Genomic DNA, 13,858 nt, shown 5'->3' on the forward strand with positions numbered 1-13,858 from the left:
TGTCTGCGGTCCATGCCTACGGCCTGGCAGCTTGTCCCTGTACCGCTCAACGGATCAGAAGCTTCAGTGAGCCGTGAGAACCTGTTGGTACTGACAGTCATGTGACCTAATTCTACAACTGAATGAGCGTACGATCCCGTGACCTATCGTACGGGTGGTTCCCACGGTTCACTCTAGTTTCCCCTTAAGCTAATTACATCCCTAGCTGTCATTCAGTATTATGGTGAATTCTTATTCGTTCAGACTTACTAGCATAATGTACTGTTTAATCACTGCTATTGTCGTTGCTTTAAGTGTACAATTTCTGTAACCTAGAACAACCAAAAACAAGTAGAACTGTTCCCTGGCAACACCATAATAAAAAAAATACAATCACAGACCAGAGGTAAACATTGGTTTTTATTTGTATATTTAAAAAGGAAAAATTTTTTTTTTACTCAGACATTCACTTTTTCAGTTTCAGTTGTAAGCAATGCTGCTGGTTCACATGAAAACAAGAAAATGTTAGCAAACAACCAAAAGTGTGGGAGCATCTTCAACATGTTCTGCTGGGGTTTGTAACACCAAGACTGTCTCAGAACTGTGGATAACCCCTGAGGCCCTCGGACGAAGCCGAGGAAGCATTAAAAAAGTAAAAATAAAGTCAATGTGCAAACTTGATACTGGCGCTGGAAGAACCCCTCCTGCCCTTTCAAGCGAGGGTTCGGTCCAGGCGATCCGTCCTTTCAGAAGGACGTCTGGGGGGGCCCTAAAACTGCAGGTTTCCGAAGAGGGAAGGCAAGGTGTTGGGTTTGGGGTGGGGCTTGTAGCCAATGCGCTCGTTGATCATTTGCTCCCGGGTCTTTCCCTCGTTGCTGCCGCCCGTCGCCCCTCCCATTTCCCCGGATGTTGCCACTCCCACCACATCCACCTCGTCCCTCTGTTTCTTCCGGCTCTGTTTGCAAGAAAATAATACTTTTTAGATGGGGTTTTTTATTTTATTTTTATAAAGATCACTACTTTGATCCCAACATGCTGAGAATCTGAAGCTCATACATACTCGGTTGTCTAACAACGAACCTAAGTAACTGTCCTATTGTGTGTTATTATGTATACTGTCTTCGTACAGCAAGCACCAGATGTGTCTAAACAAATTTCCTTCGGGACAAAGTCTATCTTAACTATTTAGCTAATTAGTTGTCAGGTGTGCCAAATCAGGGTTGAAATGAAAACCACCAGGACAGTAGATGCCCAGGAACAGGATTGGACAGCCATGCTGTAAATTAAGTGAAAATGTCACAAATGCAAAAGTATCCTAATCATGGTAATCATTTATACTAGCAAAACTAAGCCAGTGGTAGCCAACCCTGTTCCTGGAGATCTACCTTCCTGTAGATTTTCATTTTGACTCTAAGAAAGCACATTTCATTCAACAGCTAGATATATTTTTGAGCTGCTAATTAGTAGAGTAAGGTATGCCAAATTAGGATTGAAATGAAAACCTACAGGATGGTAGATCTCCAGGAACAAGGTTGGTTACCACTGAGCTAAGCTGTACAAAGACTCGGTAACTAGACTCATGCTCGCCACTATATAAAAATAAGAAATATGTTAAAAACATGCCACATAAAAAATAAATATTTTTAATACAAATAAAAGTAGTTACATTTTTCCTTCACAACTTGCATTTCTCACAGCTGCAGTTTGGATTGTCATCAGCCACAATGACCAGCCAAGTGATATGGGGCCCAGAATTAGGTAGATTGCATGTTTGACGGCCACGGTGTCATTTCTTACCTCCAGCTCCTTCTTCACACTGTCAAACTCCTCAATGTCATCCAGCTTCAGTTCCAGACGGGTCGGCTTGCGGCGCAGCATCCTCGATCTGCACTGCAGCAACATACAGGCGCGGTCCTCACTCCACCTTAACAGCAAAACGACGAGCACAATGGTTTACCGAACTACGCCGCTGATAAATTACACATTTAACAGCAAACATACCTTAAACTAGGGGGGAAAAGCCGTTAACGCCGCTGGATAAATGCACAGTTATTCCACCTCCTCATCCCTCTCCTATGGCGACCTAACGGGCTAACGCTAGGCTAGCTGTAGTAGCATATCCTACAGATCACTGAACTAGTGGACCTAGCCATACCCAACTAATTGTTGACTCTGCTGATATAAAATCGGCGAATTTCATTCAATGCTAAAGTTAAATAAAATATATAGTTAGTCAACTACTTAACTAAACCAGTATTACTCCAAACGTTGCAGGCATATGCGCAGGCCCGAGATATGCAAAACAGATCAAGTTGAGCGCTAATAATAATGCCGGTTAGCCTAGCTTCCGGAGAAATGCCTTCGCTAATTCTTCGCTTCTTAACATGCAACGTGACAAGACGTTCACATACATTGCACATAATATCAACACCTGAAATCAAACTACGAATAAAACTATAATGACAAACTTCGTTGTTAGCTAGCTGTCTTTACTCACCAACGTCTGTACACCGTGGTCAGGAAACCGCCATGCCAAAACCCATTGGTTTATGGGAGCTGTAGTCTTTCTGGATGAATCACAACAAAGCAGGCAACTCGTCCCCTCCCACCTGCTATATTCGTGTCCGCGAACCAACTATTCATACGGAACAGTAAATGTGTGGATGTAATCAAATATTTGAATGCGTCTGAGGCAATAAACTGTATAATTTTATTACAGTTCAGTCGTCATAAAGTGAGATTGAGACTTTTTAACCATTCTCCAGGGCACCAGGTGGCGCACTCGCAAATACTTCCCAGTGCAACATAGTGTTCCGAAACGCGGTTGTTTCGTCTGAAGCCTGGTCGTGGTAGGTACGTAGCAAGCTTGTAAAATTAGCCAATTCAGTGTCGAGTTAAATGTGTATTTTTATATGTGGGTAAGATTGTAGTAGTATAAATATACGTGGACGATGACACTTGAATGGTCGGTCGTTTTTTTGTGGTTTGCTTGGATTACTGCCAAATGTCTGAAGAGGGCTAGCTATCGAGCTAACCAGCAGCTGAGTTACCTGTGTTTTGAGTTGGGAATACTGCAACTAGTTTTGCGCGAACGGTTAGTGTTCTTTTGACATAGAGAAAGGTTCCAACTTAGTTTAATCGCCTGTGAGTAGCGGAGTAGCTTGCTTGCTGGTCATAATCCATATTCTTGCTGGCTATGAAATTAGTTGATTTAAAGCAAATCCTGCGTTTGCTCAGAGAGTAGGTGGAGACTGCCAGACTATAGCCGCGTTTCCACCAAAATTACCCGGAACTTTCAGTCCCAGGAACTACTTTACCAGGAACTAAAAGGTTCCTTCAGCCAATGGTTGTCTGCGTTTCCACCGGGGTCTAAAGTACCGCGAAGATTAGGCAAATTAGCCCACTGACGTTGTCGTCGGTCCATCTGTCATATGATTTCTTCTGTAACCCCATACTACCACCGACGTAGCCTACATTATTTTCTAATAACCGGGACAGCCCGGAGGGGTTTATTCCACTTATATACAACGGGTTACCAACAATGACTATATATGGTTACTTTTGTATTTAGCCTATTGATTTTCATATATCCTCTCAAACACATTCATTAACAGCAGAAAACATGCACACGTTGTAAACAATTTGCTGTTTTATTACTTTCTCGTCAATTCCATATAGGCTAATCGCAAAATGACAAGAATAGAACGAAAACTCGGACTTGCGTGAAAATGTAAATTAGTAGTGGTACAGCCACCGTTTGCTTTCCTTCGAAGTTACTGCTAGCCGAGCAGCGAAGTGTGCCCTCCAGATGCGAGCCATGCACCATAAATTAGTCCATAGTCTTCCTGGTCTTTTCGTGGAATTGAAAAATGGCAGTAAAATTGAGTAAAATTACGGCAGTCTGAAAAAGCTAAAGGGAAGATTACTAGAATTAACCTGTTATTTTACCCGGATAAAAGTGCGGAAGGTGATTTCCAGTTTGCTTGTACTGTATCACCAATGTTAATTATGCAGAACTACCGCATACCTCACATAACTGTATCAAACGTTTTGAGTCAATTACAACGGGCTAACAAAGAAAATCCGGAAGAAAATATTCAGCAACCGAATTAATCCGTTTGAATGTTTTGGTAGCCTACGTAATATGCTGTCCAAGAACGAATGCCTAGCATTTTATAAAACGAATACTAAAGCAAGAAAAGAACAGAAGAGCACACGTTATAATTCCAAGACGTTGACAGGCTATAACCAAAAGTAGGCTACTGCGCCGCATAATATACAAGTTTGATTTGAAGTTATTATGAAAATAAATTGGTTTGCCGCTGAATATTTTCAAACATGGCGGGTAATGGCGGAAAATAAATACAACACAAATGCTACGAGTACTCGACCAATCAGAAATGTTCAGCGCTGCAAGCTCCACCCAAAAGGTTCCTGTACTTTCGGAAAGTACTACCCCCCGAGCAGGAACGTTTTGGGGGGTAAAACAAAGCCCCCAGAACTAAATTTAGACCCTAGTTCCTGCGGTGGAAACGCACTGAGTTCCTCAAAAGGTTCCTAGTTCCGGGGTATAGTTCCTGCGGTGGAAACGCGGCTTATGTATCTTGCAACCCAGTTTGTACCCCTAGTAACAGAGCTATGGTTTGATATTTGCCAGTGGCCATGTCACCATGAAACCCCCTTTTCTGCCATAGCTAAGTCTGCACCAGGTTTGTATTTGGTTTGGATATCTTCTTGGAAAATGACTGGCTTCTGCTGTGTTCAAAGTAGTGTTGAGCAGTGTTTCATATCAACCAAGTAGAACAAACCAAGCCCAAGCACTACAATGAGGATGCTTTACTGTAGGAGGTGCCATCTTGCAGATGAGATCTTAACATCAAGGTTTTGACTCACTGTGCTCCTTAAAAACGATACAACATGGTGTTTGTAAGATTACTAAGTGTTTTAGCAAAATCCCCTATCTAGCCATAGAAATGGTCCTCATTTTTTCTGGCTAAAATGTATCCCCAACAACTTGAGCTTATGAGTGCTCTGGCACAAATTATTGGTGTCAGTCATCCAGTTGAGTGTTACACATTGGTGTATGTTGAGATTAGCCACTTCACCCCTGAACAGGACTGAGATTAACGAATGGCCATATTGAAATTCACCACTTGTACAGCTGTTGCAAGCAGACCACAGGCCCGCATCCCTCCCTCTACAATACTGTGTCCCAGAAATGGCACGGCTCTCATTGGCTCCAAGCTGCAGGACGTGCCCCAGATGTGTCGGTGCGACAGTGATTTAGTCAGATTTTAAATGTGGTTTAATGCTGCAGGTCGTGACCCCGAGGCGAAGAGCAGGAGCAAGATGTCGGACGACGAGGATGTCCCCGTGGCGAAGAAAACCCGGATCTTCTATGGCAGCCTGGAGGAGAAGGAGCGGGAGCGGCTGGCCCGCGAGGGTTCGGCCAGCTCTGGCAAGGAGGCGGTGAAGGCGGGGATTGAGGCCGGCAACATCAACATCTCCAGCGGTCAGTATGCCTGCCCCCCAATCCTGCTGCCCCACACAGGCAGCCCTGGGCATCACTCCCCCTGATGAAAAGTATCTTCTCCCCCTGACTAAAATCACCTTCTCCCCCTGACTAAAATCACCTTCTCCCCCTGACTAAAATCACCATCTCCCCCTGACTATAAGCACCCTCTCCCCCTGACTATAAGCACCCTCTCCCCCTGCCTCCTCAGGCGAATGCATGGAGATGGAGGAGCGTGTCAGCGAGCGGCAGGCGGAGGTGCTGGCTGAGTTTGAGCGCAGGAAGCGGGCGCGGCAGATCACCGTCTCCACCGACGACGCCGAGGTGAAAGCCTGCCTGCGGGCTCTGGGAGAGCCAATCACGCTCTTCGGGGAGGGGCCTGCTGAGAGACGAGAGAGGTGAGGAAGCCAAGTGGCTTCTGTTTTTACTGGACATGGGGCACAAGGTCTTCAGATTAGAGCCAATCATGGTGCACTATTGTGATAAGCAAAACTTTTTGATTTGTTTTAGGAAGTTGGTGATTTATAGCACCTGAGCGCTTCCATTTAGGGTTCATGTGGGTACATTTTCCTGTCCAAATTCAGGCGCTATTTGCTGTGTTTCAGGAGGGCTGCTGAACGGCCAGCTCTTCATAAGTTTTCATAACAGGCAGCATTTGAGCCTTGTTTCCTAATCGGTGTGGATGTCTTGGTTCTCGCAGGTCATGACTTCTCTGTTGTCTATAATGTCCTTCTCTGTCATATTTCCTCATGTCTTTACGCCAGGTTGAGGAACATCTTGTCTGTGGTGGGACCAGATGCCCTGAAGAAATCCAAAAAGGAAGACGAGAAAGGGAAGCGCTCTCAAGAAGAGGTATGTGCGCCATTCCGTTCCACGCCACACGGTCCCCTGCCCTGCCCATACGGGCCTTCTGTCCTTTAAAAGCATGAAAGTGCTTTGATTTGAAATTTAAGAATAATTCAGGGCAGTAAAAGCGCTTCAGCTTTTGAACTGATGTTTGGATTTCTGTGGGTTTATATAAAACGTGTTTTCTTTAGCTACTGAATGTATCATCCACCCAAAACTATTTTAGAATAAATGACTGTTTTGAAATTTTTTGTACCGAATTCCATTTCTTGAAAACTCCTTGAAATGTGCATTAGAAGTACTCCTGTCAGTGCTTACTGTATGTACTGGTTCAGCCGAAGGCTGCCCATAGGTTATTAGCAGGGCTGCTGTACTCCTCTTCCTCAGATCTTCTATACTCCTCCTCTTCCTCTCTCTGTTCTGCAGTGCCAGCAGACCTGGTACCATGAAGGCCCCACCTCTTTAAAGGAAGCTCGTCTGTGGTTGGCTCGCTACTCTCTGCCCAGGTAAAGGTCGAGTCACCTGGGTGTTCTCCCCTCCATGTAACACAAATGAGTGACTGTATGAGGTGTGTTGGACTGCATGAGTTCTGATGGCCACTCACTAAGCTTGCTAAATGTGGCTGGGATTACCCTCTTTTTTCTGAAACGATTCAGTTTGTGTAATTAAAGAACTTACCGTTGGTTTTTCCTGTCATGAAAGACAAGCTATTAAAGTCTGTACACAAACTGTGCACAGACTTTAATAGCTTGTCAGTCTACTCTGGGGGGATACCTAGTAATGGCTGATAAGTTCTTCCATGTTGTGGCACTGAGAGGAAATCAAGCAAAGTGGCCAGACAACTGGAGTGAGCTGCCCTGCTTGCCCCCCCTCACCCCACCTGCCCCCCTCACCCCACCCACTCCCCACCTGCCCCCCACTCCCCACCCGCCTTCACTGAATTCAGACAGGGGCATGAAAGTTGAATAAAAGATGGCTGCCTGCTTTCCGTGTGTTATGCCCTTGTGTGTGTGGCTTACAGGGTGTTTTGTGTGTGTGTGCGCGCGCGCGCATGCGCGTGTGTGCGTCTTACAGGGCCGTGAAGAGGCTGGATGCAGCTCGCGCTCAGAAGGAGATCCCCGAATCTTCCCGGACCGTGCGTCAGCAGGAGCTCCACAAGACGCTGAGGGTGAGCGGCGTCTCCCACAATGCCCCGGGGTTTCCTCTCTGCGGGCATCACTGGGCCCGTTGTGGAAGAGCAGCTCCTGAGTGCCTCTCTGTCTCTCCAGGGCCTGAATAACTTCTGCAGTCAGATTGGGGACGAGAGACCCATCTCCTCCTGCCAGTTTAGCCCCAACTCCAAACTGCTGGTGACGGCGTCCTGGTGAGAAACCCACTCCACCCCCCCTCCCTTTGGCCTGCACTGAAGTGCATCGACACGTTCAGTTTCGGCAAAAGCCAGGGAGCCTATCTGCAAACCTCAGTTCTTCTGTTTTCATTATATGTCGTTCTGGAAAGGAGTCTCTGATAACCGGATGTAATGTAGTGAATTTAGGGTGGGTGATGTACAGCAGTTACGCTCAGTTTAGCTGTCCTGACATGGTTCTACAGGTACTGTGTCTGTCCTGACATGGTTCTACGGGTACTGTGTCTGTCCTGACATGGTTCTACGGGTACTGTGTCTGTCCTGACATGGTTCTATGGGTACTGTGTCTGTCCTGACATGGTTCTACAGGTACTGTGTCTGTCCTGACATGGTTCTACGGTACTGTGTCTGTCCTGACATGGTTCTACGGGTACTGTGTCTGTCCTGACATGGTTCTACGGGTACTGTGTCTGTCCTGACATGGTTCTATGGGTACTGTGTCTGTCCTGACATGGTTCTACAGGTACTGTGTCTGTCCTGACATGGTTCTACGGGTACTGTGTCTGTCCTGACATGGTTCTACGGGTACTGTGTCTGTCCTGACATGGTTCTACGGGTACTGTGTCTGTCCTGACATGGTTCTACGGGTACTGTGTCTGTCCTGACATGGTTCTACGGGTACTGTGTCTGTCCTGACATGGTTCTATGGGTACTGTGTCTGTCCTGACATGGTTCTACAGGTACTGTGTCTGTCCTGACATGGTTCTACGGGTACTGTGTCTGTCCTGACATGGTTCTACGAGTACTGTGTCTGTCCTGACATGGTTCTACGGGTACTGTGTCCTGATATGCTCCAGTCTGTTATCTGCTGCTATCGGCATTCGCTGGTGCTGATTCACAGGTGTCACATGATGTACATCTGCCATTCCGCACACGTTATCGGGCTATCAGGTCTCTTTGATCTTTGTTGTTTAACGGTTGTAGCTCTGCCTGTTTCTGGCGTGCTTAGCACGTGAAATGTGCCTTTGCAAGTGGCTGAGCGCGTCCGCGCTGTAATCTCTCACGCGCCAGCGACCCGATGCTGCTCACGGACAGGTTTGCTGGCGGTCTGTGCCACGTTCGAGGATTCTCTTCTGTTTCAGTTCAATTTCACAAGCACTGTTTTACATTAATTTTGTAACAAATAATGTAAAATGTCGTCACAGTCGCCTGAAAGGAATCCACATCGCCAACCCCTACTTGGATTATATTCCGGGTGCCAGTGAATACTAAAGCAGGAAGGGTTTAGAGCTGCTTTGCCAGTGGCCATATATCATGTGAACAGAGGGAGTCCTTGGCTCAGAAGGCAAAGGGTTTCTTTAAGGCAAAAAGTTGTACTCACTGAACCTTGGAATTTATCGAGGAATAGAAAATGTTCAGAATGGTGCCACAGTAATTCTGATTTAATACTGTTAGTGGGGAAAACAAGATAATTGGCTACCCTCTGATGTCTATCTCTCTCTTTTTTCTCTTTTTTTCTCTTGCTCTGTCTCTCTTTCCATCACCATCTCTTTCTCTCTCTCAGGAGTGGTCTCTGTAAGCTCTGGGCAGTCCCTGATTGCAGCCTTGTCCGCACTTTAAGGGGTAAATATTTTGTCTTATCTGTATTAATCAGTGTCCTGTTTTTTAAGTTTGTTTCATGAAAGCCTTGTTGTTAAGTTTTTTCCATACTATCCAAATACAATACCTTTTTCATAAAGAAGTCCAGCACTACAATAAAGCACAATTTCAATATATGAAGATAAGAAGGGGTTGAAGTGTACCCGTCTGACTTTGGTCACATGACTTCCCTCAGGACACAACACCAACGTGGGGGCCATCAGTTTCCACCCCCAGGCCACACTGTCTCTGGACGCCGCCGATGTCAACATGGCCTCTTGTGCGACTGACGGATCAGTGAAGCTCTGGAGTCTGGACAGGTGTGTGGGCGTGTGTGTGTTTGTGTGTGCGTGTGTGTGCTCCAGAAAGTAAACTATCCGTTTAATATCACAGAGTGACTATCGTTAGACCCAAAAGTGATATCCCTTTAAGACCGAGATACGTCCTTAAGACCCAGAGTAACTGTGCTTTAGACCCAAGATAACTACCTTTAGACCAAGAGTAAACTGTGCTTTAGACCCAGAGGTGACTATCCTTTAAGACTCCAGATGGATCCTTTAAGAAGAGTGAACTATCCCTAGACCCAGAGTGATACCTAGACCCAGAGTGACTACCCTTAAGTGCCCTATGAGTATAAGCCAAGTATGCATCTCGTTTCACTGCAGCTGATTAGTGACACTGTCTGTGCTGCCCTGCTCAGCGATGAGCCGTGCCGAGAGGCACTCGATGCGGGTGGCACGCGTGGCCTGGCACCCCTCCGGGCGCTTCCTGGGCACCACCTGGTGAGTAAGGAGCGAGAGGACCAACGCCTGCATTTCTGCACTCTTCCCACAATGCTTTGCCTCTTCCTGTCTTTCCTCACTCACTTTTTTTTTCACCATCACTTTTTCTCACTTTTTCTCCCCTCATCCCTCCTTCTGAAATGACTCCCCCCTTTCCTCACTCTTGTCTCTGGTCTTTCTCTCTCACTTACCCCTTCTCTGATCTCGCTTTCCCTCTGTCCCTGTCTTCCCATTCCTCCCCCTCTTTCTCTGCCCGTCAGTCAAACATTCAGTCACATTTTGATCGATATATTGACAGGAGTCTTCACTGATTACCCTCTGGGATATCCCGCAAAAGCACTTTAAAACACTATTTTTTAAAAGTGCTTCTGTATGAGCAGTAAAGTTACTTAGCTGAGGGGAAGCACTTAAAAAAAACTGTTAGAGAAGGTTAGCCCTTAGAAGTTTAGGGTTTGTCCCTGAGGGCTGTGGCTAAGCAGACTCCGACCCCCTTGTTCTTTCTCCCCAGTTATGATAACTCCTGGAGGCTGTGGGATCTGGAGGCGCAGGAGGAGATCCTCCACCAGGAGGGCCACAGCAAGGGGGTGCACGACCTGCACTTCCACCCCGACGGCTCCCTGGCAGGGACCGGGTACGTAGACACACCCCTCGCCCTTCAGGGGGTGGGCTCCGTAGGTTAGCTCCTCCCACTGGGGGGTAGTCTCGTGAGATAGCTCCGCCCACTGGGGGGGACTCGTGGGCTAGCTGCTCCTACTGTGGGAGGGGGGGGGGCTGTTGGGGGGCTTTGTGATGTATGGAACTGCAGTGGGCAGTGGAGAATAGCGCCCTGAGTGACACACTAAGTCCCGTAGGGTGTTCAGGGAGGGAGAAGGGCTCTCACGCAGAGTAGTAGGAACAAGAGTCTGCTTTGGTAGTCGCTACGCCTTCTGAGCAGGACTCGTTACTAGTAGCTGTCGCTTTCATTCATGAGCGTACTAAGAGTCAGCTTTACCATATTAAGCACTAAAATGAGGAACGAGGGCCAAAGACCCTCAAAAGAATCTGGAACTTTCCGTGTGACCTCTCCCACTTTAATCGAATCACGCAGATTTCCTGCTCTTTTTGTCTATCTAAAAATAACATTCTTGTGAACACGTTGAATGAAGCAGCCAGTACCTCGTGGGCTCGGTGTGACCTCTTCCCATTGGCCGCGGGAGGTTGCCATGGCGATCAGAGGACAGTTAATGAAGCACATGGGGTTTTAGTTGGGACAGGCCGAGGTGGGCGGGGCCTCGCAACAAGGGGCCTGTTCTTACAGTGTGATTAAAGAGTCGTAATTAGGCTAACGGCTCAGGGGGACAGAGAGCCCCTTGGCTCAGCTGTGATTGGGAGTTCATGCGGGAATCCCTTTGGCTCTGGAAATTTGGGCAGCCTGGCATCAAGGGCTGGAATTCAGAGGGTCTGCCTGACAGGGTCCTTTGTGCTGAGCCCTGTAGCGGGTGTGGCGTGTGCTAATGGGACAGAGTACAGGGGTGACTTATGTAGTGTAGCCAGATGAAGTCTCTCACACAGCCTCTCACACAGTCTCTCACACAGTCTCTGGCACAGCCTCTCACACAGTCTCACACAGCCTCTCACACAGTCTCTGGCACACTCTCTCACACAGCCTCTCACACAGTCTCTCACACAGCCTCTCACACAGTCTCTCACACAGTCTCTCACACAGTCTCTCACACAGCCTCTCACACAGTCTCTCACACAGTCTCTGACTCAGTCTCTCACACAGTTTCTGACACAGTTTGGAGAATGAGGCTTCATTAACCCTATTATGGGCGGAGCCATTGTATGCTGTCAGTCACTTGTATGAACCAGTTGAAAAATGTTGCTTGTCCCCAGTTTGTTAAATTCAGTGAGCCGCTGATGACAGACAGTGGCTCCTCCCACTCAGGGGCTGGAGGAACTTTCCGGCTTTTCACATTGCACCCCTCCCTAAATGCCCCACCCTGCCCGGCTTTGCAGGGGTCTGGACTCGTTCGGCCGGATCTGGGACCTGCGGACGGGGCGCTGCGTCATGTTCCTGGAGGGCCACCTCAAAGAGATCTACGCCATCGACTTCTCACCCAACGGGTAAGAGGCCGGCTTCTCCGTATCTTAACAACCACCCATATTAAACCAGACATTATGATGTTATGAACCCCCTCCCATATTAAAACTTATAATATTAACACACACACACACTCACTCACTCACTCAGATTCTGTCTGTCTCTCTCTCCACCTCTCTGTCTCTCTCTCCACTGCAGCTTTCACGTGGCGACAGGAAGTGGAGATAACACCTGCAAGGTCTGGGACCTCCGGCAGAGGAAGTGCATCTACACCATCCCCGCTCACCAGAACCTTCTGTCCTCAGTGAAGTTCCAGCGTAAGTAGCCCTGGAGGAGAGCTGCTCGCCGTGTGCGTCTGTTCCACCTTCTACATGGCTCTCGCTCCATCTCTCTCTCTATCTCTCACTCTGACTCTCTCCCTCTCAATATCTCCATCTCTCTCTCTGTCTCTCCCTCTCCATCTCGCTCCATCTCTCTCTCTGTCTCTCGCTCTGACTCTCTCCCTCTCAATATCTCCATCTCTCTCTCTGTCTCTCGCTCTGACTCTCTCCCTCTCCATCTCTCTCCATCTCTCTCTCTCTCGCTCTGTCTCTCTCCCTCTCAATATTCTTGTCTCTTGCTCCGTCTCTCTCTCCCTTGCTCTCTGTGTCGCTCTGTCCTTCCCGTTGTCATTTATTTACTCTTTCTTTTTCCCCCTGGCTCCCCCTCTCAGCCACTGACGGTCACTACCTCCTGACCGGAGCGTACGACAACACGGCCAAGGTGTGGACGCACCCCGGCTGGTCCCCGCTCAAGACGCTGGCGGGGCACGAGGGGAAGGTGATGGGGCTGGACGTGTCGGCTGACGGACAGCTCATCGCCACCTGCTCGTACGACCGCACCTTCAAACTCTGGGTCTCCGAGTGACCATTGGTCGATACGCCCCTCCCCTCCCCCTCTCCGTCGCTGCGATTGGCTGATATAACCCCCACCCCCTTCTCCATCGCTGCGATTGGCTGATATCCAGCCTCTCTCCACATCGGGGCCTGTGTACTGACCAGGTGTCACTATGACAACCTTAGGCTGCCAACTCCAGCTGTTTAGGGTCTGTCGGCCTATTGAATCATTATTGCATCAGTGCCATTGTTTGGGGTTTCAATCTAAGGACTACAGGTTTTGAAAGGGTTTCTAATGGAGTAGATGAATAATTTGAATTGAATGAAACTCCACCCTGGCCCTTGAAGAGAGACGTTGGTTCTGGGTAATATCTGGTATTTCACATAATATGGTGTCTGAGATTTAACATTCAGCTGCACACAGTTTAGTGACGGGTCCTTTATAACAGCAACTGCCTTCATAGTGGTGAGCTAGCAAAGGTATAGATGGTCAAGCACAGGTATAGATCAGGTTCTGAGAAAGTGCTTCTCCTGTTGCTCTTTGCAAACTGTCTGCATGAGAGGTGCTGTCATGGCAACACAAGGACTATTCAACAAATATATCTCTTACTTTTTTCCCCGTGCTTTTTTGTTCTACCAGTTTTCATTTTGAACAATCTTTCCTGCAGTCTGATTGGACGGAAAAAGCCCCCGTTTTTGTTATCAGCCATTCGGCCAGTTTTTGTAACTCAAGTCATATTTTTTTATTGTGTCCACACAGATATTTTCATGTAATAAAAAAACCATGAAAAATAAAAT

General features: G+C 47.5%; 2 protein-coding genes across 3 annotated transcripts; one reads left to right on the forward strand and one right to left on the reverse strand.

Annotated features, from left to right (window-relative positions):
* Positions 1-380: 380 nt before the first annotated feature.
* cdc26 (cell division cycle 26 homolog) lies at positions 381-2,617 on the reverse strand. Of its 2 annotated transcripts, none has more exons than XM_064307658.1 (3): positions 2,477-2,617; positions 1,777-1,903; positions 381-934 (listed from the first exon to the last, which is right to left on the reverse strand). In XM_064307658.1, the coding sequence occupies exons 2-3, from the start codon at positions 1,879-1,881 to the stop codon at positions 749-751; spliced, it is 291 nt and encodes a 96-aa protein (XP_064163728.1). In that variant the 5' UTR covers positions 1,882-1,903; positions 2,477-2,617; the 3' UTR covers positions 381-748. The 2 variants fall into 2 exon arrangements, with proteins under 2 accessions (XP_064163728.1, XP_064163729.1); XM_064307659.1 differs by lacking the exon at positions 2,477-2,617 and adding an exon at positions 1,981-2,172.
* Positions 2,618-2,698: 81 nt separating this feature from the next.
* Positions 2,699-13,857, forward strand: prpf4 (pre-mRNA splicing tri-snRNP complex factor PRPF4). Its single transcript, XM_064307660.1, has 15 exons — positions 2,699-2,832; positions 5,297-5,491; positions 5,703-5,889; positions 6,256-6,343; positions 6,764-6,843; positions 7,412-7,505; positions 7,606-7,700; positions 9,247-9,305; positions 9,517-9,640; positions 9,716-9,723; positions 10,021-10,102; positions 10,611-10,733; positions 12,101-12,208; positions 12,384-12,502; positions 12,898-13,857. The coding sequence occupies exons 2-15, from the start codon at positions 5,329-5,331 to the stop codon at positions 13,089-13,091; spliced, it is 1,524 nt and encodes a 507-aa protein (XP_064163730.1). The 5' UTR covers positions 2,699-2,832; positions 5,297-5,328; the 3' UTR covers positions 13,092-13,857.
* The last annotated feature ends 1 nt before the right edge of the window (position 13,858 follows it).

Source organism: Anguilla rostrata, chromosome 14, assembly GCF_018555375.3.
Source record: "Anguilla rostrata isolate EN2019 chromosome 14, ASM1855537v3, whole genome shotgun sequence".
Taxonomy (NCBI): domain Eukaryota; kingdom Metazoa; phylum Chordata; class Actinopteri; order Anguilliformes; family Anguillidae; genus Anguilla; species Anguilla rostrata.